The following is a 26729-nucleotide window of genomic DNA, read 5'->3' on the forward strand; positions in this document are numbered from 1 at the left end:
GGCGCCAATAACTCGCCTTGTCATCTCGAGTATCATTGACTCTCACTATATATAAGTGGGAGCCAGTGCTGCTCAACCGCTTACTGAGACTCTCCACTCGATATCGCTGATTGTCCGCGACTGCAATTGCAGCTACTCCACATACGAAGCATTGCACTGTCCGTTACCTGTGGACGCGCACGGTAGTTCTCAGCTGATCTTCTCGTAATGACAAAGCAAAGCAAAAGCGTTGCTGGCAACCTTCAGTCTGTCAGCATGTTTTCCGATTAGACAATGACTTGTCATGACGGACACAATGATTGAGACGTCTGCTCTAGCCAATGACAGCAAAGCAGTAGACCTCTTCAAGTCTAGATTAGGCCACATAGTTTTGAAATGCGAACAGCCCCTCTTTGTGGCCATCTATTATTCGTTGCCCTTCGGGCCTGGTCCTAAAAATTTAGCATAAATGTCGCTAGAGGCATACCCATAGATTCCAGTGTCCCTGGAGTGGGTAAGGTAGTTCCTAGCCTCGTAAACTCGTCTGCTCAGGTGAATTTTGAACTGTTCAGCCATCTCGCTGAGAGATCTGCGACAGTCGAGGGTGGTTTTTGTGTTCAGAAATACGTTCTCCAGGGATTTAATGGCTGTCGGAGAAGATATTTATGCCAATCGTCGTAATGACATTATATCTTGCCATTCCACCGCTTCCTTAATTGCAAGGATCTCTGCTTGATACACACTACAGTGGTCGAGTAACCTCTTCGATATGACCAATTCTAGATCTTTAGAGTACACCCCAAAGCCCACCTAGTCGTTTAGTTTGGAACCATCAGTATTCCATCGTAGTTCCAATCGTTTCTATCAGGAATAGTGGTACAGAAATTTTTTTCAAAAAGCGGCTCAGGTAGTGTGTAATCCACACTGCCTGGAACATCGGATATTGTATCTGGGGCGACACAATGAACTTAAGTTATAAAATATTTATTTTGTAGTTTTCCTTTTTACAAGGCGAATTCACATATCGAGTTCCTTCAGCTGTGCTGATGCACCCACCTTATTAAATACGCCTTGGTACCATCCATAAAGCTGAAAGAATTTGAACTTCGCACATAGACTGGTTATATAAATGAGAATTATATAAGAACGTGCCGCAAGCAGAATTCTGCTCTCAATGGCATGTAGATTGCGTCGTTTGTTATTCAAGTTGCTTTCAAAACAAATCAGGGTTGTGAGGATATCGACTACCTTATTACTAAAACACTTTCTGCTAAAAAACCACGCATCCATCTTAGCTATTGATTTTGAAAAAACATTCGAACGCATTGGCTTTCACATTATTCTGGAAACATTCCAAGCATTGGGAGTTGGAAACAAAATATTGAACTTCATCAAATCTTTCTTAAGTGGACGAAGCGATCGCGTAAGGATTAATAACTTCTACTCCGATAAATACCCACTATATAACGGAATACCGCAGGGTTCTCCTCTTTCCGTGGTCCGTGGTTTTCAAATTGCCTTCAATAAAATAACTACGATAATCTCCAGGGTAAATAACTTATATCACTGTCTCTGTGCGGATGACTTATGTATATGTTTTAAGCCCTACCAAAGAAAGCAATGTCACTAACAATATGTTTTGGGGCATAGTATCCGATATTTTTAACTGGGCCAAAGTTTCAGGCGCCATAATATCACCCAATAAGTCCTCGACCCTGCACATTTGCAGAAAACACAGCTGCAGGCCTGGTGATCTGTCAGTCCACAGCATTAACTTTCCCATCGTAAACAAACTTAAAATTCTAGGCATTATTATCGATGGAGTGAGCAATTGGTTAAAGTGAAAAAGATTCTTATACCTCGATGCAATATCATAAGGTATTTGGCTGCCAAAAGCCATACTCATACATACACCTTGACTTACCTTGTAAAAATGCTAATAATGCGCAAACTTGCTTACGGTCTATTTTTGTTTGGAAACAGTCCAAAATCTTCCCTGCGTCAAATAAACTCCGTATATAATAACTGTATTCGAAGCAGCATCTACGCATTTCGTACAACTCCCATCAAAACCTTACTTATAGAGTCTGGTCTACCGTCTTTGGAGGAAAAGTTTGTACATTCTAGAAATAGAATTTTACCGAAGATTTTGTTCTTCACCAATAGCATTACCGATAGTGAAGTTTCCAAAATTCTAATAGCAAAAAGGAAACCAAGATTACCGTCAGTCATACACGACTGCGTTAAAAATGTGTTGAACTTCAGTGAGAAGCTAATGAAACATGTACCCAGCTGCACAGAAAATACGTCTCTCAACATCCTGACTGGCAGTTCTTAAATACTGACGCGTCCAAGAACGATGGTAACATCTCTTATGCAGTTGTTTATAAATTTAGGAATATGCTAGGGGTAAAATGCTTAAATAACTACCTATCTACACTTTACGGTAGAAGCAGCTGCCATCCTGCATGCAATTGATTACGCCATAGCTACTAAAAAGAAGACTATTATTTTTTTCTGACAGCTTGTCAGTTTTAAAAGCCGTCACCATGCAGATTCCGTGGTTAAATATGGGTGCTCTGCACCGCTGATAACAGATCCATTAATTGAAAGATCGCAAACTATTGGGTTGCCCAAAAAGTAACTGTCGGTAATATAGTAGTAATATAGTCGGCGTTGACAAATTTTTTTAACGGGTTGTGACTCTGTAATTGCATTCTTTCTTCTGTCAGTTATCAGCTGTTACTTTCAGTTTGCTTTAGAAAAAAAGTGCGCGAAATTTTGTTTACATTTGTTTGTTTGGCGTCAATTTTAATATGGGTACCACATGTATTGAAAGAAATTCATTTAACAAACCGAATCAACGCTTGTGATATGCACCTTAAACGCAATGAATTCGATCCGTTTTTAAAACGAATCATAACTGGAGATGAAAAAGGGATTGTTTACAACAACGTTAGTCGAAAACGATCATGGTCCAAGCATGGTGAACCAGCTCAAACCACTTCAAAGGGTGAAATCCACCAAAAGAAGGTTATGCTGTGTGTTTGGTGGGATTGGAAGGGTGTGGTATATTTTGAGCTGCTTCCAAGGAACCAAACGATTAATTCGGATGTTCACTGTCAACAATTGGACAAATTGAATACAGCCATCAAGGAGAAGCGACCAGAATAGGTCAATCGTAAAGGTGTCATATTCCACCAGGACAACGCTAGACCGCACACATCTTTGGTCACTCGCCAAAATCTGAGTGAGCTTGGCTGGGAACTTTTGATGCATCCACCATATAGCCCTGACCTTGCACCATCAGACTACCATTTTTTTCGATCTTTGCAGAACTCCTTAAATGGTAAAACTTTCGGCAATGATGAGGCTATAAAATCGCACTTGGTTCAGTTTTTTGCAGATAAAGGCCAGAAGTTCTATGAGCGTGGATTACTAAATTTGCCAGGAAGATGGCAAAAGGTTATCGAACAAAATGGCAATTATATATTTGATTAAAGTTCATTCTAAGTTTTATTAAAAATGCATTTACCTTCTTTTAAAAAATCCGCAATTACTTTTTAAGCATCCCAATATTTCCACAAATCGCAAACTATTGCCACAAATATTGATAAGAGAAAAATTCGGATTTTTAGCCGTCTTAGGATGGGTCATACACCTGCTAGATAAAAACTAAAATCACTCTTGTCCGAAATGTGGTAATCCTCCAGCTGTAAAACACTTCATAGAAACATGCGTTTCTCTTACTCAATATCAACGTATAATTCTTCATAACAAAGGCCTGGAGATCCTTAGGAAGCCGTCTATTGAAAACATCAACATAGTATTCAATTTTATAACACATTCTAATTTAACTATCTAAGTAAAAATTATATGTTATAAACAAATTCTTGTAACTGTTTAAGCTGATGGCCATAGTAGCCAATGCTTTTCCTTTTCTGTGTTTGAGCATATATTTATTATATGCTGGAACTAATAAATAAATATAGGTATATACGTATGTAGTAAATTAATCATATTTACTTTTTTTATACAAATTGAACTAATTAATCAGTATTTAAGTATTTGATATGTTAAACACATTTTTCTTTTTATGATGATACGTGATACGTCACATACCTTATAACGCCATACGTTCGTCATTAATTCATTGATTATTGCAATATTCCTTGTCAGCTGATTGAATTTGCACTAGGTTTTTTTTTTACTGATTGAATAAGCGGGGATCTACACAATTTCCATTCACCTTTATTCTCTAGTGCTTCCGTCATTCATCAGAACAATAGTGTAAGATACGTGAGAATAGTTAGTTGTTGAGCAGCAAAAATGGATGGCAAAATGGGGGAGATGCGGCAGGAGCTGCTCGAAGAATTCGGCTCTGAAGAATATCCTTATGTTAAAACCGTTAAAATCTCGTCACTGACCACCGAAAAATTGACAAAAATGTTAAAAGAGAAGGATATTCCCTTCGAAGATTCCATGGAACGCGAGCAATTGGAAGAGCTATTGAAATTCGCAATGGGTGGTGGTGACGAAATCGTTGAAATTGAGGTGGTAAAAATTGATCGGATGTCGTATGACCAATTGAAGGAGGCCCTTGCAAAAGTGACCAAACCGAAGAAATCCATACGTGAGATACAACAAGAGTTGGCGGAAAATTGTGGATTTGGTGAAGCAATCATATGGGACCAGTAAGTACAATGCAAAAGTAACAAAATTTTGTGTGTGTGTGTGTGTTCGACATAATGCGGCGTAGTTTTGCACTGTGAAAGCATTAAATATAAACCTTTACCAATTTTGACTCATAATTAGCATTTATCACCATTATCGACCACTGTGATTCATGCACGGACGGATATTGTGATGTGTTGGATAACTCACATTTTCTATAGAATTTGTTAATATGGCAAAAAACAGATGTAAAAAAATCTAATATAGTTAACTATATGAAATCATGACCGGGAATTCGGCATAAAAAAAAAGAATTTTCTCATTTCACTTTGTTCATAAAATTTTTTTCACAATTATTTATGGTTAAAAGTAGCGATCGCTGCTGGAACATTATGGCTGTTGTTTATTCAAAGGCGCCTATAACTCGCCTTGTCATATCGGGGTATCGCAGGCACTCAGTATGTGGGCAAGAGCAGGTGCTACCCAGCCTCTCACTGAGACTATCCACTCGACTCAGCGATTTGAATTGCAGTTATTCCACATATGAATTATTCCACTATCCGCAACTTGGTAGCTATCAGCTGAACTTCTCATGATAACGATGAGTCGCAAGTTGCAACATTGCCCTTTATAGGGCGGAATCCCTCTTACTATCAAATTTTCACAGGCGTTGTTTGACCCCAGGAACACCGAACTGAAGTACTTTGACCCCTCATAGATTTCGAATATGCCACAAAAAGGGACTGAGTGGAGCGGTTTACCCCCCTCCCCCCCCCAAAAAAAAACGCTCATCGCCCTCGTTTTTCTTGGATCAAAATTCGGGGTAAGGAACGAGTGGGCGCAAACCTAAATTTCGATAACTTTTACAATTTTGACGTGGACTAACCACTGTGACCTACTTTGTAATCTTTTGGGCATTTTTATAGAATCTGCCGCGAAAAAATTTAACAATGTTTGTATGTCTTCTCTTATTGCATAATACTTCTTTGAATTTCTTTTCAGGTTAGACAAAAGTGACAGCAAAGTTATGAAAAAGAAAATAAAGCAACTTATACCTGATCAAGAAAAAGGACAAAAATCTATTGAAAAAATGCGAGAAACTCTATTCAATAGTGTATGGGCCCAACGTAAGTATTCCTTCACAATGATCTTGGCATATGAGTTTCCAAGTTGATACATCTTTTCGTAGGTAAATACACAAATGGCAGTTCAGTGACTTCCATATTCTATGTTATGGTCACCAATGAAGAAGATTTTAATATTGCTCCGGAATCGACTAAGTTTTCATGCCATCCAATATTTCGTTGCAGAAAGTGTAATGGTATGTTAGAAACAGGGAAATGCCCAAAATATCTTAAACATTTAGGAATGCCATAAATTTTTTGTGTACATTTGCAATAAAAGTATAAATTATTATTGATTGTGTTCTAGCTGTATGTACACACAAAACTATATCTACATATTACGCAGCGGGGAATTTTTTTTGTTATTTTAAGATATTATAACATCTATTACACAAGCTTTTGCATTTGTATGTTATAAGCAGTGGAATATCAAATTATTGTGTCATTTGTTTTTTTTTCAAATTTTAAAAATTTTTAATTAGACTTTCACAAAATTTTCGGTAAAATTCTAAATTGTTATATTGGGTTGCCCAAAAAGTAATTGCAGATTTTTCATATAGTCGGCGTTGACAAATTTTTTCACAGCTTGTGACTCTGTAATTGCATTCTTTCTTCTGTCAGTTATCAGCTGTTACTTTTAGCTTGCTTTAGAAAAAAAGTATATTTGATTAAAGTTCATTCTAAGTTTTATTAAAAATGCATTTACTTTCTTTTAAAAAATCCGCAATTACTTTTTGGGCAACCCAATACAATTGAAAGGAAGTTTTTCATAAAATCGAATTGTTATGACAAGCAATTCAAACTTTAACCAAAACTTCTTTTCAATTTGTCGTAAATTATTTATGATTTTTTTTTGGTATGAATATCGACTCCGTATATTCCACAAATTGAGTTTCTGTAATTGTCATTATAAAAACTTTTTTGCTATAATAATTGAGATTAACAAACTTTTGAGCAACATATTTTTTCTTATTAGCCAATTATGACAGCAGTAAATGTTGCATGGTTTATGTGGATGAAGTTGGACGTGTTTATCAGAATTGGAAATCGTTTGTTGATAGTAATGTTTTACCAGCCGGCACTATGGTATCACCTCGTCGTGGAGTTTATAATTTTGATCAGAGCAACAAGGTGATTTTGGATGTTTATGCTACTCCTAATGGCATGACAAGCAAAAAAGTTTTGAATGTGGCGCAGACTGGTTCTGCAGTATTGGGTGTGGGTGCAGCATGTGTTCCCCTGGCTGCTTTGGCACTGCCTGTAGCAGCACCGGTAATGGCGGGTGCTGCTATCATTGGCCTTGGGGTTGGGGCATTTTCGAGTATAACATCGGCCCTTAATTTAAGAGATCGAGCTGTACATGAGCAGTCATTAAGTGTAACGGATAGTCAGGCAAGATCCAGTTATTTTGGTTTGGCCGGAGGATTTTTAGGTATGGCATCTGTGGGGGCAACTCGCTTCATGACATCAATGGCTGCAACAGGAAAAGCTACAGCGGTAAGCTTGCAACTGCAATAAAATAACAGTTAAATGAAATAGTTTTTCTTTACCACAGGGCATAGAGGTATTTGTGAATAGCCTTAACATATCTAGCATTGTACTGTCTGGTAGTGGCGTTGCCAACGGTGTTTTGGACCTGATTTTTGTAAGTTTTTTTTTTTTTGATTTGTTTTCAACAAATTTAAATATCAGTATTATATTCCATTGTAGAAATATCAAGATGATGATGAGATATCTGCATTGGATGTCTTACAATTATCTGCATCATTGGTGCTGTTTACTCATTCGTTGTACAACTTCCAATTGGCTTCGCGAATTGCAAACGAGGCACGAACAAATTCTATAAAAAGTTACCGTGAAACTTTAAGTAATCGACAAAGGTAAGTGAAAAAGCGATTTTTTCTTTAGTCAAAGCTGTTTCTGAGTAAACTGGCAGCCATCTGGTAAGGTAATATACTGATTTTGATGTGTGTAACTATGCTATCGTCGTCATACAGCTTGTGGTTCATACGACGCCTATATTCTCCATTAATACAAACTTGTCCATATATTTTACGAAGAAACATTCTCAAACGCTTCAAGCTCTGCCACGTCTGCTTTCACAAGTACCCATGTCTCAGACCATATAACAACATGGTCAGTGTCTTGTATAATGTAATCTTCGTCTGTCGAGTGGTGGCCTTGTTTCTAAACTGCTTACTTAATCCAAAGTAGCAACTGTTTACGAGTATTATTCTTCGCTTTATTTAGAAACTGTAACCGAAACGATTGAGTCTACAATGTCCGAAGACGAGATCGTATATCTTGCTTCGTAAAACGTTTTCTTAATTGCTCATTTAAAAGGTTTGTTGAGTGTAGGAATTTACTACTTTTTCATAACGCTTTTGCTAATATTAGACCTGTTCCTCTAAGGAGGATTTTTGTATTCTCTCGGTCTACTAGAAACCCGCAATTATTTATTCCTAGAATTAGAAGAAACATATATGCGAGATCATATGCTGTTAGAGTAGTAAGATGCTGGAACCGACTGCCTCATGTATTACGCATCTTTTCCCATTCCAACAACGTTTTCCGTTTAAAACTTTTTGATTTTTATAATCTTTTCCCATTCCAACAACGTTTTCCGTTTAAAACTTTTTGATTTTTATAACTCTTTTGCTGATGGTTAATTTTTTTCTCCTTGTTCTATTCTTACATCGGATTTTCAAAGCTGCACTATTTTTAAAAATAGCTGCGCTATTTTTAATTCTTGTGCACTTTGTTGGACCACTTTCTATTTATCGCTCTCTTCCATTTGGATTTCTTTTATATTCTTTATTTTTAATGGCTGGGGAGCCAAATATTAGGTAAATATAATATAGTACCTCATTATGTTAAGAAATGAATTTAATTATCTGTTATACTCAGGTTACTGAAATGTTTGTTTGTAATTATTTTATGGGCCTTATTGGCTTTATATTACATATTTGGTTAATAAATGAAATGAAATGAGTTGTGGTTTTGATTCCCAACTGTTTCCATTTTCTTTATCTGATCGGTTGTACAGGGCGTTTTGGGAGTTGATACCTTCCATTTCTTTTTATCTATTCCATTTACACTGATTCCCTTTCGATTCTTTCAAAGTCTGCAGTTACTACTTCCGAAGATGGTAGGTGTTGTTTTGCCTTTCTCGGGTCTTTTCCAGGATTTGGCGCAGTGTGAATATCTGGTCTAGGGTGAATTTACCAGATCTAAAACCGCATTGATAGGGCCCAATTATTTCATTGTCTTTAGGTTTTAATCTTTCATACATTACGCTAGAGAGTATCTTGTATGCGATAGGGAGGAGACTTATTCCTCTGTAGTTGGCACATTCCGTCTTGTCTCCTTTTTTGTGTACGGGACATAGTATGCTGAGGTTCTAGCCAGATTGCTCAGACAAGGTGATGCATACACCTTATAAGCGTTTCGCCTCCGGTCTTAAATAGTTTAGCGGACAACCCGTCGGCTCCTGCTGCCTTGTTGTTCTTCATTCTGACTAGGGGGTAAACATTTGATACCATCATCAGAGATTGGTTCTGCAGTATCCTCTTCGCCGCCATCGTCGGACATTAGCAGTTGGGCAATCCCATGGCAGCCGGTTGTACGTACCGGATTGACCCGATGGAATCCCTCACCGACAAGGGCTGCCGCCTCGGTGTACGACACAACAACAACAACTAGCAGTTGGGTAAAATGAGTAGTTTTTTAACTTATGTTAGAAAAAGTACGTCTTATGCATAGTGTGATTATTTATAGGCCTGATGGCTTCGCATTGCATGAAATTAAATAAATAAACAAATAAATGTTCTAGTTTACTGTCCCTTAATGTGTCCAAATTCGACGTCTTCGTATTAATATCAAAGCACCTCACGCATCGTGTGATAGGACGGTGCCCGTGGTACTGGACCTATCGAAGGCATTTAGCCATGCCAAACTATTTGATGACTTCGCCAAAACGTCCCTCCAGCCAGGCCTGAAACTCAGGGTCGCGAATTATCTGTGGTTGCCAGTCATTTGTAATATTTAGGGATAAGAAATCGAAGCGCCGTAAAGTGAAACAGTTTATGTATGTTTAACCTCTACCTATCCTCCATTCCACCCCTTCCAGACGGCATAGAGATCGTATCATAAGCGGACGATTGTACGATCATGGGAACAGGCCCCCACCCATTGTTGACATCTGCGATAGTTTGAACGTCTGAAGTTATCTGCCACCAAATCATCAGCCGCATTCTTCACTACAAATACGCGTGAGGTGAATACTGAGCTGCATTTGATGGTCGATGGAGAAATGATTCCGACCATCAAGTGTCCCAAAATACTTGGTTTCACATTTGACAACTCTTACACATTTCCCCCACATGTCACAGTAATTTGCGATAAAATCAAAAGTAGAAACAAGGTGCTCAAGTCACTTGCTGGCAGCACTTGGGGTGTAGACAAAGAAACCTTGTTGACCACGTACAAAATAATTGGCCGGTCTGTGGTAAGTTATGCATCACCAGTGTGGTCTCGTCAGCTTTGCGACACGCAGTGGAATAATATTCAGATCTGTCAGAACACCGCCCTCCGAACTGCGGCAGGCTGTCTCCTCAGTTCTCATGTGGATCACCTCCATCAGGAGACAAAGATCCTTCCAGTGCGAAGACCTAACAAGACCACCCAATTCATGATCTTGTGGATAGATATCCACAGCCCAGAAGCCTTAAGGTTCAGCGCTACAAAAGAGAACCTCTAGATCAAGCGGCATATTAAGCAGGTTTAGACAACATTCATGCAGACACGGTAGCAGATGCGGTAAATGGCTACCGGGTGAATGTAGTCCTTGGAGAACGACTGCCTCCCATTGCACCTGATGAAATTAACCTCCCCCGGCAAACCAGAGTAGTTCTGGCTCAATAACGTACCGGCAGATGCAGCCACCTCAACTCCTACAGAGCACGGATTGATGCCGACGTGCAAGATGTATGTGTTCCGATTTAACCAGGGATCGCACGATACACGTCACCTGTTTAACTGCCCAGCCAGACCCACTCGACTTAGATCCAGATCCCTGTGGACGCACCCCATCTTAGTCGCAGAGTTCCTGGGTCTTGACACTCAACAGAATCAAGCAGACGAAAGATAGAACCCAACAAACTGCTACAATAACAACGCATCGCGTGATCGCAGTCAGACACAAATCTCAGCCCCTGGGTACCCAATGTAGACCCTTGCTTACCACAGTACCGCCAAACCAAGGCTGTACCGCTGGCAGCAGGGCCTACCACTTAACCTCTAGTATCTTATCAGGTAGCCGATCCGAAAACTCTTTCTTTCCATCCAGAACTTTCGTTGAAAAATTGCTTGGAAAATTTACTGATAGATTTTCTGAAGTTCAGGCCCATTGCTTCTACTATTTTTTATTGGTCATTGTTGTATTAATATCTCTCGCATATTGTATTAAGACTTTTAATTTTTTTAATTCCAGACGCATGTTCGACAAAATGTCCAAAGAAACTATTCGCATACGTGGAGATAAGCAGGGAAAAATTGATATTGTTCGCAACATAAACAAAATTCCGGATCGCCAGTACCTAAACGATTTATTCAAAGTGAACAAAAATTTGAATGAAGCCAAGGTAAGACCATCTTTCGGTGGTGATGGCATTGTTCTGAATAACGAAATGCCCATTGATGCCGGGGTACTTCGACAAAATGTTAATTTATTGGATCAAGTCGCCAGTCCTATACCACAAACACATTCCAGTGGTGAGTCAGCTGTGCATTCTGCCCGTATGTTGTTCGTTACCAATGGTGTTGGCACGCGTATGCATGAAAGCGTTCATTTACAAGATACCCTAAACGATTATAGCTTCTCCGGAAGGCTCAGAGAGAAATTCGAAGGCCTCGTCATAGTCTTGGCCAATGGTGCCCTAATGTATTTGTCTCAATGCAAAGAGAGCTTTCTGCAAAACATTGTCGATGGAGAAAGTTTCGAAGCTGTCATCTTGAGTATGGCTCAACATTTGTCAGAGCAAACTTTTAAATTTCTTTTGGATTTGGCACAACTATTTATCAACGATATGTTGGATGATATTGTACGCGTTTTAGGATTTATTATTCCTACCGAATCGGTGCTATATCGCATACTTGAATTTGTTTCGTCAAACTATAAAGATTTTAGCTATAATTTTATTGTTGAAAAGGGTGACGAGATTCTTGTTCATATTAAAAATTATTTCTCGTCACTAAATGCCAATTGCACAAACAAAAATAAATTGGTACAATGCACAGAATGTGAAGGTCACTACTTTGTATGCGCTTTATAAACTTTCAAAGGCGAATCAGTTCCATGAAATCACAAAACCCAATCACAAAGAGGCAGCACAATATATTAACGATCCCCACTGCAGTCGAGCTTACGCAACGATATAGACCAAGGATCATACCTGGCCAAGTACGGCTCAACAGCAATAGCTATGTATTCATTTATGAACGATTACGATGCGATAATCAAAAGTAAATATACTAACAATTTATGTGATATTATTCATGACATAACAAGCTAAAGTGCCTTATATGACATCGATGTTGAAGCAAATTTGTTAAGTTTTTTTTTTTTATTTTGTAAATATTAAAAAATATTTAATCATGATAATAAAACGTATTACGAAAGAAGGAACATTTACTGATATTTATACTATAACCGCGGAATGCAGTTGAGCCAAAACTACTTTGGTTTTAAGAGGGAGCAGTGGGCGTGGCGTTCGATCTCCAAGGACAGCTTCTGCTAACGGGTCTGCATGAATGGTATCTAGACCAAGTTAAAATGCCATCGCACAAGTAATCCCCCTTATTGCGGTTGGCGATGGCGTAGTCGAATGTCGAAATTTTTACAAAATGGTGTTATGGTTGTCGAATTCTACTGTCAAATTTGACGAAAACGATCGATATAAAATTTAATCGCATTCTAAACACATGGCACCTGTTTGTCGAAAGAATACGGAACCCACTTTTATTTACCACAATATTTTTCTTTTATCCAACTGTCGAAGGCGAATAAGTTATTGAAAGCAAAGAAATGTGAAATTCGACTACGACTAGTGTCGATTTTTGCCTTCGACAACCGGAATAAAGGTGAGCGGTTGCTGTGTTATTGATATCTCGGAATTTCCTCTCGGCAACTAGCACATTTGAAGGGGGGTGTCAGTTCAATGAAGTGGCGACCAGTGTATGCTCTGCAGCCGACCTAATCGGCCTTCTTCTTATTGATAAATGTTCGGCGCTCTGAGGCTATGAAATCGTGTGGTCGGTCGATGGTGATACTTAAGGGGACGTGATCTGATCTCAAACAAATCATGGCTTGCCAGCATACGGCATTCTGGAGATCAGAGGATGCATTGGCGACCTGTTGCACCTCCTCGTGACCTTAGCGGAGGCCGTCACATTCATCGTGCAAAACGTGGAGCTTTCAATTTGCCCTGCCAAAGCTATGTCCCGCTGGTTGTTATCTGGGGGGAAATGCCATGAAGTGTGATGCGCATTAAAGTCTCCCAGAATCAAAGGATTATGGCCAGACAGCAGCCCACTTATGTCGGGATTGTAAGCTTGGCCATTAATTGAGAGAAAACTACCAACCAGGTTTATGTACACGTTGTATAGTATAGTACTACAATATTTGGCAGTTCCGGACTTGACGGCAATCCTAATACATTCCACGTAGCGGTCACTAGCGCCAGGCGCAGGTGAGATGGGTCTATACTACACGGAATGGTGTATCACGAAGCGCAATCCCCCACCTCCGCTCCCCAAGCCATCCTAGCGTTGTTGTTGTAACCTCTTTTGCATGTGGAGGTGGCGATTCTCTTCGTCTATACGACCGATCGCCGCCGGAAAATGATGACCATTGGTTATTTATCTCGCCTTGTATCGAGCATGCCCGACACGGGATAGCTGTGAGCACCACAAAAGCTGGAACATTGAGGTCCGATCTGTGGGTGTTCATTGCTGTCACGAGAATTTCAGCTGCGAGCTAACGGGCGCGTCCACAGGTTTCGTATAGTGGAATGCTCAATCCGGAGTAACTGTAACGGCAGTCGCAGACAATCAGCGGTATCGAGCGGAGAGTCTCAGTGAGAGGTCGGGTGGCACCGGCTCTTGCATAAATGCTGAGTGTCTACGATGCTCGATATGACAAGGTGAGTTATTGGCGTCTTTAAATAACCAATGGCCACCCTGTTCCCGCGGCGATCGATCTTTTGGACCGGAACGAGCTTGCTCACCTACAGGAGCTTGACGAGGATCGCCACCTCCACATGAAAATGTGGTTACAACAATAACGAAAAAACACCAAGCAGATTGGGGCTCAAAACTCATCCTGTGTGGTGCTCATAGCTATCCTGTGCCTGGGTCAGCTTTGTTTCCTAGATCGCTGCACCCAATATGTTCTTCCGACAAAAAAAATTTACTAGATCGTTGATTTTGCCTCGGAGTCCGTTGCAATTCAATTATAAGAATGATACGCTTCTCGACCCTGCCTCGGCAATATTGGGACTGGGGTGCTGCTGTTGCGTATATTGCCGCACGGGAGAGGTTTGAGGGGTAACAAAGTCTGACGCCGAAGACCACGACGACGACGCTTGTGATCCATTGCTGTCTATGTCCGCACAGCACCTTGCAACATATTTAGTGTGACTGTACTCCCGTAGTGACGTTAGGCTACAGCAAGATAGGAAATGCATCCACTCCATACACTTCATCGACACCGATGATGGAGGCGGTTCTGGCAAACTGAAAAGAACCAGGTTTCAGGGTTCTTTCCAATCCCGGCACGGACCACAAGCACGCGGAGAAGGCACTCTGAAATGTGTGAAAAAGGACGAACACGTTCATTAAGGCGGCAGCCCTCGCCGATGAGACTATCGGGTCAATGCGGTATGTGCTACCGGCTTCCATGGGATTCGCAGCTGTGGTGGCATCGGCGGAAGAACTATAGAGGCTGCCAAATTGTTGTTGTGGCCAAATTTTCGTGCGGAGGTGGTGATCCTCATCAACCTCCCGTAGGTAAGCAAACTCGTCCAAAGGACCGATCACCACGGGAACAGGTTGGCCACTGGTTATTTCAAGCCGCCAATAACCTTCAAATAACCAGTGTGCAAGAGACTCCGCTCGATACCGCTGATTGTCCGTGACTGCCGTTGCAGCTACTCCGTATGGAGCATTCCACTATCTGCAACCTGTGGACGCGCCGGGTTGCTCGCAGCTAAGCTTCTCGTGACAGCACTGAACACCACACAGATCGAATGTCATTGTTCCAACCTGTGTGGTGCTCACAGCTAGCTCCCAGCCAAGGTGCCAATGTATTTCCTCTGGCCATGGAGTGAATAGTGAGGATGAATATTTAGAGACAAAAATTCTTAAAATTCATTCAATGAGATCGACTACATAGCGGTTCAACCTAAAGCGAGGGGTCCGAAGCTATAATTGTGCAATCGTTCGCGAATAATACGATATCGATGCGATGTGTAATAGAGTAAAATTAGTGCCGGAGATACCATCCTGAATTGGGAAATTCCCTGTTTCACGCTACAGAGCCTCGCCTTTTTATCTCTCAATTTCTCAAACGACTTGCGTCCACCTGGAGGGGAAACGTATTGGCGATGTCATCAAAAGTCATGACACGACGGACCGTATCGAGAGCACGGCTCAGGACCTCTCGAAGGTCTGATCTTATTTAAACCACTATTAATATGTGTAGTGATGAAGCATGCAAAGCAATCGCAATGCAATGTGCTATGCAGTCTAAGGAATTGGTTTTGATGTTCCGCAAGTGAAAATTCCCGAAATAATCTCCGGTAAAGAAGTCTTTCAAGAACCTTGGAACTGGCGAGAGAAGGGAGATCGGTCTGTATGACTCTCCTTTACTAGTGTCCTTTCGGGACCACTCCCCGCATTTTCCGCAGATGGGGAACTATGAGAGTTTTCAGACACAGGTTGAGGATCTGTGACATGTAATTGATTTCCGGTACATTTAAGTTCTTCAGCATCAGTGTTGCGGATGATATTTTTGATGGTTGTTGATCGGTGCGGAGACCACGAATACCACCGATCCGATTTCCATTGAAGGTTATTGCGACTTGAGCTGTGGTAGGTTGTCCTGGGTAGGTTGTCAGACTTCGGTCAGATGATTAACTCTTTGTTGAAATATTGCGAATTCATTGCGATTAGTTCGATGCCGAAACAGATAGTCCGCAAATGAAAGATTGGAAGTTTTACTCTTTTGCGTATGCGGTAATACGACCACGGATATTGTCCCTCAGGCTCTATAGTGATACAAGCGAAAAACCACGATTGACAAGGTATATATGTATTTTTTTTTTGCTTTTACCATGTTTTTGGTTCTTCTCACCTACATATATACATAAGTTTACATAAAAACTTTACACAACAAAAGCCTTACTAAGTATTTTTAATAAATGCTTTAATTTTCATTTTTTAATTATTAAAGATGTACACAGTTTGATTAATAATCTAGAGATAATGCTTACTAATCTATTCATAAAAATCGTACGTTTTTGCTTTAGTCGAAGTCTGTTTTGTTTCTCCATTCTTCAGCTATTTTGTACAGAGGTATAATTGGTAATTTCAGACAGTTCACCATTGGCCACTTCAGCATCTTTGGCTTCCGGTCTACATATGGTGCTATAGTTGAGAAGGCGATTCAAGCGTTTGCCTATTTGTTTTGGATATTGATTATTTTTTATGCGATATTCCTTGGATTGGTGTTCAACAGCACCATTATCGATTTGAAATTTACACAAAGCATGAAGTGGTTGTACCAATAACGCCCTTAACTCGGGACGACCTTCCAGAACGGCTAACGATTGCGCTGCTGTCTCTAAGGTACTAAGACATCCCTCTGTGGGTTGGGTGCGTATAATATAATCGCTAATGCCTGCCGATATGAGTTTAACCTGATGCATATGGTGCAAAATAGGACTGCTGGCATATATAGCTTTGGCCTGCGGCCAGGTACCATCAATGAGTACTAGAGTGAAAGGCCCTTGCGGTCCTTCGCCGGCTTGTGTCTGTTGTCTTATTGTTTCTAAAGGCACTGATGTTTTACTTGGATAGAGCAATAAGGAATTGGCAGATTGAAGTATAGGTTCTAGTTCTGCTTGATTCTTGGGCGAGGGAAATTTCTTTCCTTTGTATACAATGCATTTTCCAGGCTTTAAACCTAATTGGAGCATTAACGCTGTTCGCAGCGTTCGTTTTTCTTCGGCGGGATGTTGGAGAATAACAATGGAGCTTTGAGTATCTACAGGGGGATTTGGTAAAGATGAGCACCAGCATACAACCTTGGGTCGCCTGACAAAGACAAAATTCCACAAGTTAATTATGGTACATACATATAAATATAGGAAAATGCAAGGAATGATGGTGGGTACTGTAGTCGACCTAATTTTGCTAAACTATTTAATAAAACTACAAGTTTACAGGTTTCTCTTGGTTATTTCTCCAAAAACTATCTGCGCTCTTTTTTTTCTAAAATTGACAGTAAAATTGTTTTGCAGAGCAGGAGTGACTGGACACCAATAGAAATAAACTTCGTCAATATTTTAGTTGTTTAAACATTTGGACCGCATGACATTTAAGCCTAACACTCCTATTAATTTCAACCTCATTGATAATTTGCCTATTGATTTGTTCAATGATTTTATTTACTTGCACTTGTCACACTTGCTCCTTCGTTCTGGTGGATCTGCTGTTATGCCCAATAAGTCCTGCCATGGATCCAAAACATTATTACTATCTTGCATAGCTTTAAGATGGTGTATTGTTGGTTTTTATTGGACTACGAATAGTTTTCTTTTAAATGAGAGATTTAGGAGGCTCAGCTGTTAATAACTAATAAGTAACGTCAACGCATTGCGTTACGTTGCGAATTGCTTTGTCGATGGAGTATTCAAAAATATTATGCCGAAGGTAAATCTGAAGGGTAAATGCATGACATAATTACCAGGTAATGTTCCTTAAACAGCTGAGTACAATTTTATCCAAATCCAAGGCGGATTTATAAAGGTGGTCTCACGCAAACAGCTGTTGACTGCCGCCCAGTTTTAACGGTATTAAGATGTCAGATTTTTGTTTGCATTCTCTTTGTTTTTATTTTCTTTCTCGTATATTCTCTGATCGTGTACACAAACGTATACACACGCGCAAAAAAATTTCTTTGTGTGTGTTGGCAAAACGTCGACTAGCTTGATGGGAAGATAGCGAATTGCACCATATGATTCGTTGTTGTTGTACAAATGAGACCACCTTCAATTGTTTCGCCATGACAAACAACGAATAATTGCGCGAACTAGTAACCCGCTGGTTTTGAAAGTATCAAATGACAATATGTAATTGGTTCTTTACAAAATACCATTGAATCAGTTTATTCGAAATACAAATGTAGTGTAAAAAACCAAAAACTCTTTGGTTTGCCTCAAAGTCAAGTAGTATAAGGGTTGAATCGACCTGCTGCGAAACATTACTCTATCTAATTTTTGGGATAATAAAACAATTTTATAAACAAAATACCGTTATGCTTAGGAATGCGAGTAAATGGAATAAGAAAAAAAAAAAACAAAGAATTCAGACCGTCATAAAGTTTTGAGATGTATTGAAGTAAAGAAGTGGTGCGTAAGAATTTAATTTTAAAGAAATAAAGTGATTTTTTTGGATAAAAAACAGTGGGTGAGTATTAATTTGAATTTACAAGAAGTTCATAGACAATGGTCAGCAAACGAAACATAAGAAGAGTAATAATAAAGGAAAAGGCTTTGGAAAGTTTTTTCAATGCAATTGATCTAATCAAGATCAACCCCATGTTTAGTTCGCCACTCAAACACATTGAAAGTATACAGATGTGGCACGAGTACTGCTTACTTTAAGATTTTAGCAATTCTTGCACAAAACCAGTTCCCTGCAGAAGTGGGTTAACATATACAAAATAAGAGTTGCACAAATCACTGATTTTGACAGAAAGTGAGCTCAATATTTTGTTGTTGGGCAACTGCTCCTGCCTCTAAATTAATATATCATGGGGTAAATGTAAGTGAACAGCTGGTCGCAAGGTATACTAAAGAAGGCTAGCTCACAAGGCGGATTTAAAAAGGTGGTCTCACTCGAACAGCTGTTAACAGCCGGCCGGGTTTGACGGTATTAAGATGTCAGACTTTTGTTGGCATTTTCTTCTTTGCATATTCTTTGCTCATGTACGCACTCGAATACACACACACACATGCAACTTTGCTTGCGTGTGCTATCAGCTTGAAGGCAAGATGGTGGATTGCAACATATGATTTGTGGTTGTTGTACAAATGAGACCACCTTTAATTGTTTGTCCAATTCCAGAGTTGTATCCAAATGCCACTAGAACGTTAGAAAATTAATTTCGAATATTTAAACGGAAGAAATTCGAAATATGTAGAGATAAGGTAAAAACCAGATATGAAAAGGTGTTGGCTGTATGTTGTCGCTTATCTTGCATATAATTTTATTATGAAGAGGAAACATTACGGGAAATGTTTTATGGAGTTATAGTATATGGGAAATAAAAGACGCTTAGGATATATTTATTTGATTCCATTTATTTTGTTCAAGTTTTTCAGAAGCTAGAGGTATTAAATGTTTCTTGGAGGCTTAATGAGAATAAATTAATGTTTAGAACTTCAATATATTAATTAGGTTTACTTGGTGCATCAACTAGGGCTCGAATGGTCAGGCATTTTCCTATAGCATACGCTCGTACACAGGGATTCTTTTCTTTGGCTGAAAAATGATTTATAACAAATATTTTATTTTTAGGAAATGTAAAATGGAAAATAGGAAATCTAATACGAAAAGTTATAACTTTGATAATGTACAGCAGTGTTTTTTAGTTTTAGGACAGTACAAACTAATCAAAGAGAGAAGGGAAGTATGTTGTTACAATCGTAAAATTTGCATATATATGTATACTAATGTAGATGTAGCGACTGATAAGTATTTTGTATTTTTAAAGTTCAAAACAGAATGAGCGCGCTGTGCTCTGTTTTTTGAGCATCGCATTGGAAAATGCAACTCTGCCCGCAAATACCACAAAAGCAACGCGCAAAAGAAAAAAAAATAACTTTGACGCCTTAAGACACTATTTTTGTCAAATTTGAAAATTCTTTAACTTTGGGGAGTTAGTTTTGTGGCATTTGTTTTGCTCTAAAACAAAGCACACAAACTCATTTTGTTTTGGCCTTAGGGATATTCATTATCCTCAAGGGACAAGCATATATTCCTCCAACGCAGGCACCAAGTTTTTTGTGTTGAAATATCCTACATTTCTTTAGAGGCTGAATGTATTTTTTGGTTTTCCTTAGATACTAAGGTCGAGTTACTCGTAGAAAAAATAAATTTCATAATAACTCAGCGGTACATTAATTTATCGAGAGGATAAACCTCCTGTTGACAAATTTGGCTTTTTCGCACACTTTTAACTAAATTTCACTAAGGAACAGGTTTGCAAATATCTGCTGGAGGTTTTTTCCTAAGCAGAAGTTTTTTACCCTCCTGCAAATTTCTACTGGCTAATTGTTACTGAAATAGTACTCGCGTACTATACACACCTAACATTACGCAGCAATCGGTAAACAAACAACAGCTGATTGTATATTTATAAAAAATTTTAGGAATGACACGAATGAATTTGTTCTCGCGAAGTCCAACGATTTTTAGTTGTGGGTGTGTATTATAGTTAAGCACTATAACACACACAAACAAAGAGAAATGGCGCGAACTGGTAACATACACAAAATCAGAGTTGCACTAATCACTGATTTTGACAGATAGTGCACTCAATATTTTGTTGGGCAACTGCCACTACCTGTAAATGAAAATACCTTGATTATACGGCCTTTGATGGTAAAGCCTAGTACTGACTTCGACTTTTCACACGAACAACTGTCAAAACACACTTAAATGGTGGCGAAGATAATGCGAACACATTCCGTACAAGTAGTACTGAGTTCTATGAGCAAAATAGTAGCGGCATGTCGCTGCATCAGGATAAATTTCGCACAATTTTCATTGCAGATATAATTAATTGCAAACGAAATGGGCCGAATCAAATCTGCTTCAATACTGTTGTATTTGTTGTGGATAAATTTCGCACAATTTTAGTTTCAAATGTAACTAAATTCTCACGAAATGCACCAAATCAACTCTGCTTCAATACTATTGTCTTTGTTGTGTGATGTTGTTTGTGTTCTGATAAAGAAGTCCGTCGGATTTCGCAATAATTAATTAGGCATTTTCGGTGCGAATGAAGTCAGTACTTGGCTTTAGACGTTAAATTTAAGTTTCTTTTGACACACGTTGTTTGATATGCATTAGGAGTCGTGCACAAATGGATTTTTTCAACCAATTTTTTTTAAAGCAAAATTATTGACTATTGACCGATGGATACAGACTTTGTGCGCAGTTCGAACACGTGTCTATGAAATAAGACCTCTTTATTCACCATCACCTACTGATACCAGAAATTTACAACATTATGAACTTACCACCTTCATTTTGACACACCTCTATAGTATCGCCAGTTGCTGGCCAAATATTCATTTGGATTCTGGTTCTATTTAATTGCCAATTCTCCAGAATTCGCGACTTTTCATAAAAACAGCGAATAAAACACTTAAAAAACAAATATACATAAAAATATTTTAAAATTCACTTCTTTTATATATGTATATCTTACCATTCCCGTTTTATCCTCCACATTTGGTAGTTCCGCCGTAGTATTAAATGTGATATAGTAATCTACAATTTGAGATGATATAAATGGGTTGTTAAAAAGGGGTTAAATGTGGCTGGGCTTTATTTTTTAGGTGCACTATCATTATTATAAATATCGGCTACGAGTGTTTTGGATTGTCCTCATACAACATGAATAGGATGGAAGTAGCATCTAAAACTATCAGGCCTGTTCCGAGTTTCGAAAACGCAAATCGAAAGATTTTCTTAGTCACATATTATGCAAACGTGACCACATCTATGTTGGAATTCTTGCTCTAATCCAGGATGCACTTATAAGGTGTGATCCAAAGACCGTATACGACCAAGAATAGTCCTTTAAACTTGCTATAAGCTCATGGTACAATTAAGAGGTAGCGTCATTAGCACAATGTACGTTACCATTTTTTTCACAGTTGTTTGAGCGAAAAGTCAATATTAAGCTTTACACCTATCCCTTGGTATGTCAAAATGAGCTGTTTTTATATAAGAAAAACAGCTGATTTAGAAATCAAAAGTTCAAAATTGTTGGTTGGTAATCCCGCTGCTAAATTCTGCTTCACTCAAGTTATTCTACAAATCTCGGAAAAACTTACCCATAGGTATTGAAAAACTCGAATTACACATGGAAATGACCGCATTAAAATCAATTAAATCGGGATTCACATTTCTATTGGTACTGCTCTCCGTTGGTTCAGTGGTAGTAGATTCCTTTGGTATCAAACCATGATGATTGCGAAGAAATGTCTCCTCACTTACTATGTATATGTCACCATTATTTTTGGCCTTTTCCACAATGGCCCAAATTTTTTGAAGAAAAATTAAAAATAAAAGGGCTACGAGAAGACGAATTTTCCTTTCGATGGTCATAGTACTGACTTCCGTATGAACAGATGGACCATTTTCATGCAACTACAGTTGCATGTTTAAGGTGTGGATATTTTTATAGAACACATAGTTCGTGTTAGCAGATAGACACGCAAGTAACAATTTTTTGTTTTTATTTTTATTTTTTTTTTACATATATTTCATTATTTATTATAGTACTGATAAATATGTATACATTAAATGCTAAATAGTTGATTTCTATTTATTATATAGTATAAGGTAATATTGTGTGTACTACAAATTGTTACAAATATTACAGTTAACTTTTCTCTTACTTTTTGTTGTACAATTAAATTTTTATTATCATTCACTATAGTACAGTTAACTATTTAGTTAATTTGTTTTTGTATTGTTACATAGATACATACATTCTTGTGAACTCGTCTAAACTTTTTGAGAGGGGTGGGGGAGGGGAAGAGGTTTCGCAGATTGAATAAGTTATAATACTTAAATAGGAATATAAATAAAGAACTGTATATACGTTTATATGTAGTATATATAGATTACATATAAATAACAAAGGGCTTGAATGTGTGGCACAGATTTCATAACAAATTTGAGAAACAGATGATGTGAATAAATTAAACATTAAAAACAAATGATGTTGAGGCATAATTAAGTTTATTCTCAATATTTAGAAAACTGTGTTGCCAGTTATTCTCTTTCGAGGTAAGAGCGATGTGTTTAGCGAACGACCGAGACATTCCTTTTCGACCTGTCAAAATCAGCTGATTTTGTGATGGAAATCAGCTGCTATGGGTGAACATTTTGCGTACAAAAACACTTCGCCTGAGACAAACAGTTTTTGAGGAACAGGACCAAAAGTGTTATTGGTTGAAAAATTTTGGATCAGATCAAAGAAATACATTCAAAGAAACAACTTATTCTTTTAACGAACTAACTGTCTGTACCACTAACTTTTTGTCACTGAAAATGGAACAAACAGATGTTTCAGTGAGTCGAGTCACTCACTTGAGTGATACAGAATTAGTTGGACAGGCAGTAAGACTTAAACCCCGTTTACACTGATCATTAAAGCCGGATTTACGGCTCTCGTCAGCTGATTAATAAAGGGAAAACAGATGATCGAGCCGTAAAATCCGGATTTAAAGAGCAATGTAAATGGGGTTTTATTGCAGCAGGCAGACAGAAATGGAGATATGTTAACAGCTTTTCATACTAGAATTTGATTTAGAATTACGATTTAGTTAAGAAGATTAAGCCAAGCGATCAGCCAACATGCAATTTTGATTTTTCGTCATTAAGTTTGTCAAATTTGTCAATGTAAATGTACATTTGTTAACGTTCAAATTCAAATTGAATCAATAAAATATATGAAATTGATGCCGTATTTCGTAAATATCTGGTATAAAAAAAAATAATGCGTAGATGTGCAATATACTGCATTTTGTTAGACAAAACAAAAATTACTGACAATTATTAACATTCATAATCGGCAGATTTTGACAATCTAAACGATGTTCGTGGGACCTATCCACATTATGAGAAATTTGTATGAAAATGACATCTATTCAGATCATCGAAGTTCTGGAAAAAATTACCAGTGCGGGCTTATGAAGAACATCTGTCCTCAGGATTGTCATGATATGTTTTTCGCAAATAAGTGTGCAGAAATCCTGCAGAAATCCTTTATTCTCCTATTCTATTCTACAATATACTCACATACGTTGCGTAATTTTTTTTGTAAATTTTACAAATATTTTCACTTTTCCTCGTATTGGCAGGTTGGCAAACGGAGTAACCACTTCATGGCAAACAAACAGACTTACACTGGAAGGTTTTTTTTTGCGTTTTATTTGTGCCCTTCACGGCTTGTCTATCCAGTACAGCAATTATCTCCATAACATCCAATTGTAGAGAAAAACTGGCAACATTATTTTATTTATTAACGGCTGTGTTCACATAACATAATGTAGATTTGACTGTTCTATAAAGGAAATATGTCAAAAAACTTGTGTCAAATCTACATTAAGTTTTGTGAATACCGATGTAAGTCAAAATGTGGCGTAATAATAAATTTTACTATATACATGGTACGCTTAAATCAAAATCTTTCTATACCCATTTTATCACTTGTTACAGAATCTGAGATTAAAGTAGTGGCATCCCTGGATTTACTTCAAACAGCTGATTGTAATTGACATTTAAATAAAAAAAATCATAACCTGTGTTAAGAGCCGTTTTAACCATGACATAATTACCAGGTAGTGTACCGCAAACAGCTGAGTACAACTTTTTCTCGCTAGCATCCTTCAACAGGTTTTGGTTGTGTGTGAGTATTATAGTTAAGAACCATACCACACGCAAACAACGAAAAATGGCGCGAACTAGTAACATACACAAAATCAGGGTTGCACTAATCACTGATTTTGACAACTGCCACTATCTGTAAATGAATATGTCTTAGTTTTAACTATGAAATTTCCAAGAAATAAGAGAGATAGGCATAAAAATTAAAAACGAAAAACATGTTGACCTAAGTTAAGGTTTTCATTTATATAAATTCATCACAAAGCAAGGAGAAGCGCAACAGTGAACTACAGGGCGAAAGGCCTTAACAGAATGAGGAGTGTCGTGTTGAAAAATGCAATTCTGCAAAAAAAAAAAACACGTACAAAAATCAAAGTTAAGCAATTTTTAACTTTGACGACTAAAAACACTACTTATGTGTGACAGCACAAAATGACGCTCGCTTTCAAGCTTCAAAGTTAAACATTTTTATATTTTCCTCGTTACCTTTGTGAGATTTGCGTGCATAGTTGCATTTTTGCAACTCGTAAAAACAAAGCTCAACGCCCACATTCTGTTTCGGCCTGAAGAGTTAAGCAAGTCTTAAAAAAATAGTGAACATATAAAATTAAAAACAAAAACAGAAAATGTTGGTCTAGGTTAAGTTTTTGATAAAACTACATTCATCATAAAGCAAAGAGGGTAGCAAAAGTGAATTACAGGGCAAAAAGTTCACATAATGACAAAAACTATAGAACTTAGGGCAGAATTCTTGAAAAATTCACAATCAATTTTTGTTCTCAATAAATTTTTGTAAATTGCCAGTCTAAAAACATTAGTAAACAAAAATAAAGATAATAAAATGAAAAACAAAGAGATTAGTTTAGGTAAAGGTATTAATTAATCTACATTCATCATAAAACAAAGAGAGGCGCAACAGTGGACTACAGGGCAAAGAGTTAAAATTAGTGACGAAATTAATGAAATTTAGTTCAGGATACTCGAAAAATTCACAAACAGTTTTTGTTCTCAATAAGTTTTTGCAAATTGCAAGCCTAAATGTACATAGTATGTTTAACATATGTTTAAATAATAATTTTGTAATATTTTTTAAAATGTTTTTTCTCATTTTATATTTTTTTTAAACTACTCTATGCAGCGTCCACGTTGCATCCAATCGTCAGACTTTGGCACCCCAGGCACGCTTGATCATGTAAACACCCTTTTCGGCAATCATTACAGCGGGGGCATGTGTGTTGCCTGCTGTCACCTTAGGCATTATGCTGGTGTCCATAACTCTAAGCCCGCGTATGCCATGGACCCTCAGCTCATGATCGACCACCGCCATTGGATCGTGAGCTGGACCCATTTTACAAGAGCCTGCTTGATGATTTTCGGGTCCAGTATTTTGACGCACCGCACATTCCCAGTAGGCATCCGAGCCAAATGTCATGGATTCGCATCCCTTGACTACAGTACGATCCAATCTCATGCCATATTGTTTTAGAGGGGAAGTTTGAGACAGTTGTATGGCGAATTTTATACCATCCACCAAAACTTTAACATCCCGCTCGTCTGTCAAATAATTAGCAAATATACGAGGAGGTGCCAAAGGATCGTTGGAAGCCAGTGTAATGTAACCCCTTGATTTGGGATTTAAAACTGCTGGGAAAATTTGAATACTTCTTGAGTTGTTCGATAATAATTCACCAACTTGACCGGTTCGTGCACAACTGGCCAAATAACCTCCAAAATAGAATTGCAAATCAGGTACTCCAGGTTTATCAGCATAGCGCGTAGCCAATTTGGCAGTGACATCAGAGATACCAGTACCAGACATAAGACCATCGCGGAACAGTAGGTATTCCATAGCTGTGGCCCAATTAAGGGGCGCCGTATCGGCATCATCAATAAAGAAATTTGTAAAATAGGCCACATGATTGTGTAGGTTTTTACCAACACCGGGCAGATCATGGATGGGACGTACATTAACCTAAAGGA

The 26729-nt window shown here is 38.2% G+C and overlaps 4 protein-coding genes across 4 annotated transcripts in view; 1 reads left to right on the forward strand and 3 right to left on the reverse strand.

Moving 5' to 3' along the window:
- Positions 1 to 4226: 4226 nt before the first annotated feature.
- LOC106083617 (uncharacterized) lies at positions 4227 to 12462 on the forward strand. The gene is made up of 7 exons (XM_013246761.2): positions 4227 to 4673; positions 5656 to 5780; positions 5843 to 5974; positions 6754 to 7274; positions 7333 to 7422; positions 7488 to 7657; positions 11269 to 12462. Exons 1-7 carry the CDS (start codon positions 4309 to 4311, stop codon positions 12107 to 12109), a joined length of 2244 nt encoding a protein of 747 aa, XP_013102215.2. The 5' UTR covers positions 4227 to 4308; the 3' UTR covers positions 12110 to 12462.
- Positions 12463 to 16239: 3777 nt separating this feature from the next.
- On the reverse strand, positions 16240 to 17685 carry LOC106083588 (tRNA-uridine aminocarboxypropyltransferase 2). Its single transcript, XM_013246707.2, has 2 exons — positions 17508 to 17685; positions 16240 to 17150 (listed from the first exon to the last, which is right to left on the reverse strand). Exons 1-2 carry the CDS (start codon positions 17600 to 17602, stop codon positions 16391 to 16393), a joined length of 855 nt encoding a protein of 284 aa, XP_013102161.1. The 5' UTR covers positions 17603 to 17685; the 3' UTR covers positions 16240 to 16390.
- A 1714-nt stretch (positions 17686 to 19399) lies between these two features.
- Positions 19400 to 22491, reverse strand: LOC106083595 (general odorant-binding protein 84a). The gene is made up of 4 exons (XM_013246725.2): positions 22187 to 22491; positions 21556 to 21617; positions 21365 to 21491; positions 19400 to 19601 (listed from the first exon to the last, which is right to left on the reverse strand). The coding sequence occupies exons 1-4, from the start codon at positions 22458 to 22460 to the stop codon at positions 19510 to 19512; spliced, it is 555 nt and encodes a 184-aa protein (XP_013102179.2). The 5' UTR covers positions 22461 to 22491; the 3' UTR covers positions 19400 to 19509.
- A 3119-nt stretch (positions 22492 to 25610) lies between these two features.
- Positions 25611 to 26729, reverse strand: part of LOC106083621 (glucose dehydrogenase [FAD, quinone]) — a 30035-nt gene continuing 28916 nt past the window's right edge. The window contains exon 5 of the mRNA XM_013246764.2: positions 25611 to 26721. Within this exon, the coding sequence (XP_013102218.1) occupies positions 25909 to 26721 (813 nt within the window). The 3' untranslated portion in view covers positions 25611 to 25908. The remainder of the gene's footprint in view (positions 26722 to 26729) is intronic.

The sequence above is a fragment of the Stomoxys calcitrans genome, chromosome 2 (genome assembly GCF_963082655.1).
Source record: "Stomoxys calcitrans chromosome 2, idStoCalc2.1, whole genome shotgun sequence".
NCBI classification, from domain to species: Eukaryota; Metazoa; Arthropoda; class Insecta; order Diptera; family Muscidae; genus Stomoxys; species Stomoxys calcitrans.

Bases quoted from the DNA above. Each gene is read 5' to 3' on its own strand.
- LOC106083588 (XM_013246707.2), bottom strand. From the start codon at position 17,602: ATGCAAGATAGTAATAATGTTTTGGATCCATGGCAGGACTTATTGGGC. The intron at 17,151-17,507 runs GTAAATAAAATC...TGTCTTTGTCAG, and splicing joins AGCAAGTGTGACAAGTGCAA to GCGACCCAAGGTTGTATGCT.
- LOC106083617 (XM_013246761.2), top strand. From the start codon at position 4,309: ATGGATGGCAAAATGGGGGAGATGCGGCAGGAGCTGCTCGAAGAATTC. The intron at 4,674-5,655 runs GTAAGTACAATG...ATTTCTTTTCAG, and splicing joins GAAGCAATCATATGGGACCA to GTTAGACAAAAGTGACAGCA. The intron at 7,658-11,268 runs GTAAGTGAAAAA...TTTTAATTCCAG, and splicing joins ACTTTAAGTAATCGACAAAG to ACGCATGTTCGACAAAATGT.
- LOC106083595 (XM_013246725.2), bottom strand. From the start codon at position 22,460: ATGACCATCGAAAGGAAAATTCGTCTTCTCGTAGCCCTTTTATTTTTA. The intron at 21,618-22,186 runs GTAAGTTTTTCC...CTCAAATTGTAG, and splicing joins GAGTTTTTCAATACCTATGG to ATTACTATATCACATTTAAT. The intron at 21,492-21,555 runs GTAAGATATACA...TTGTTTTTTAAG, and splicing joins TGGAGGATAAAACGGGAATG to TGTTTTATTCGCTGTTTTTA.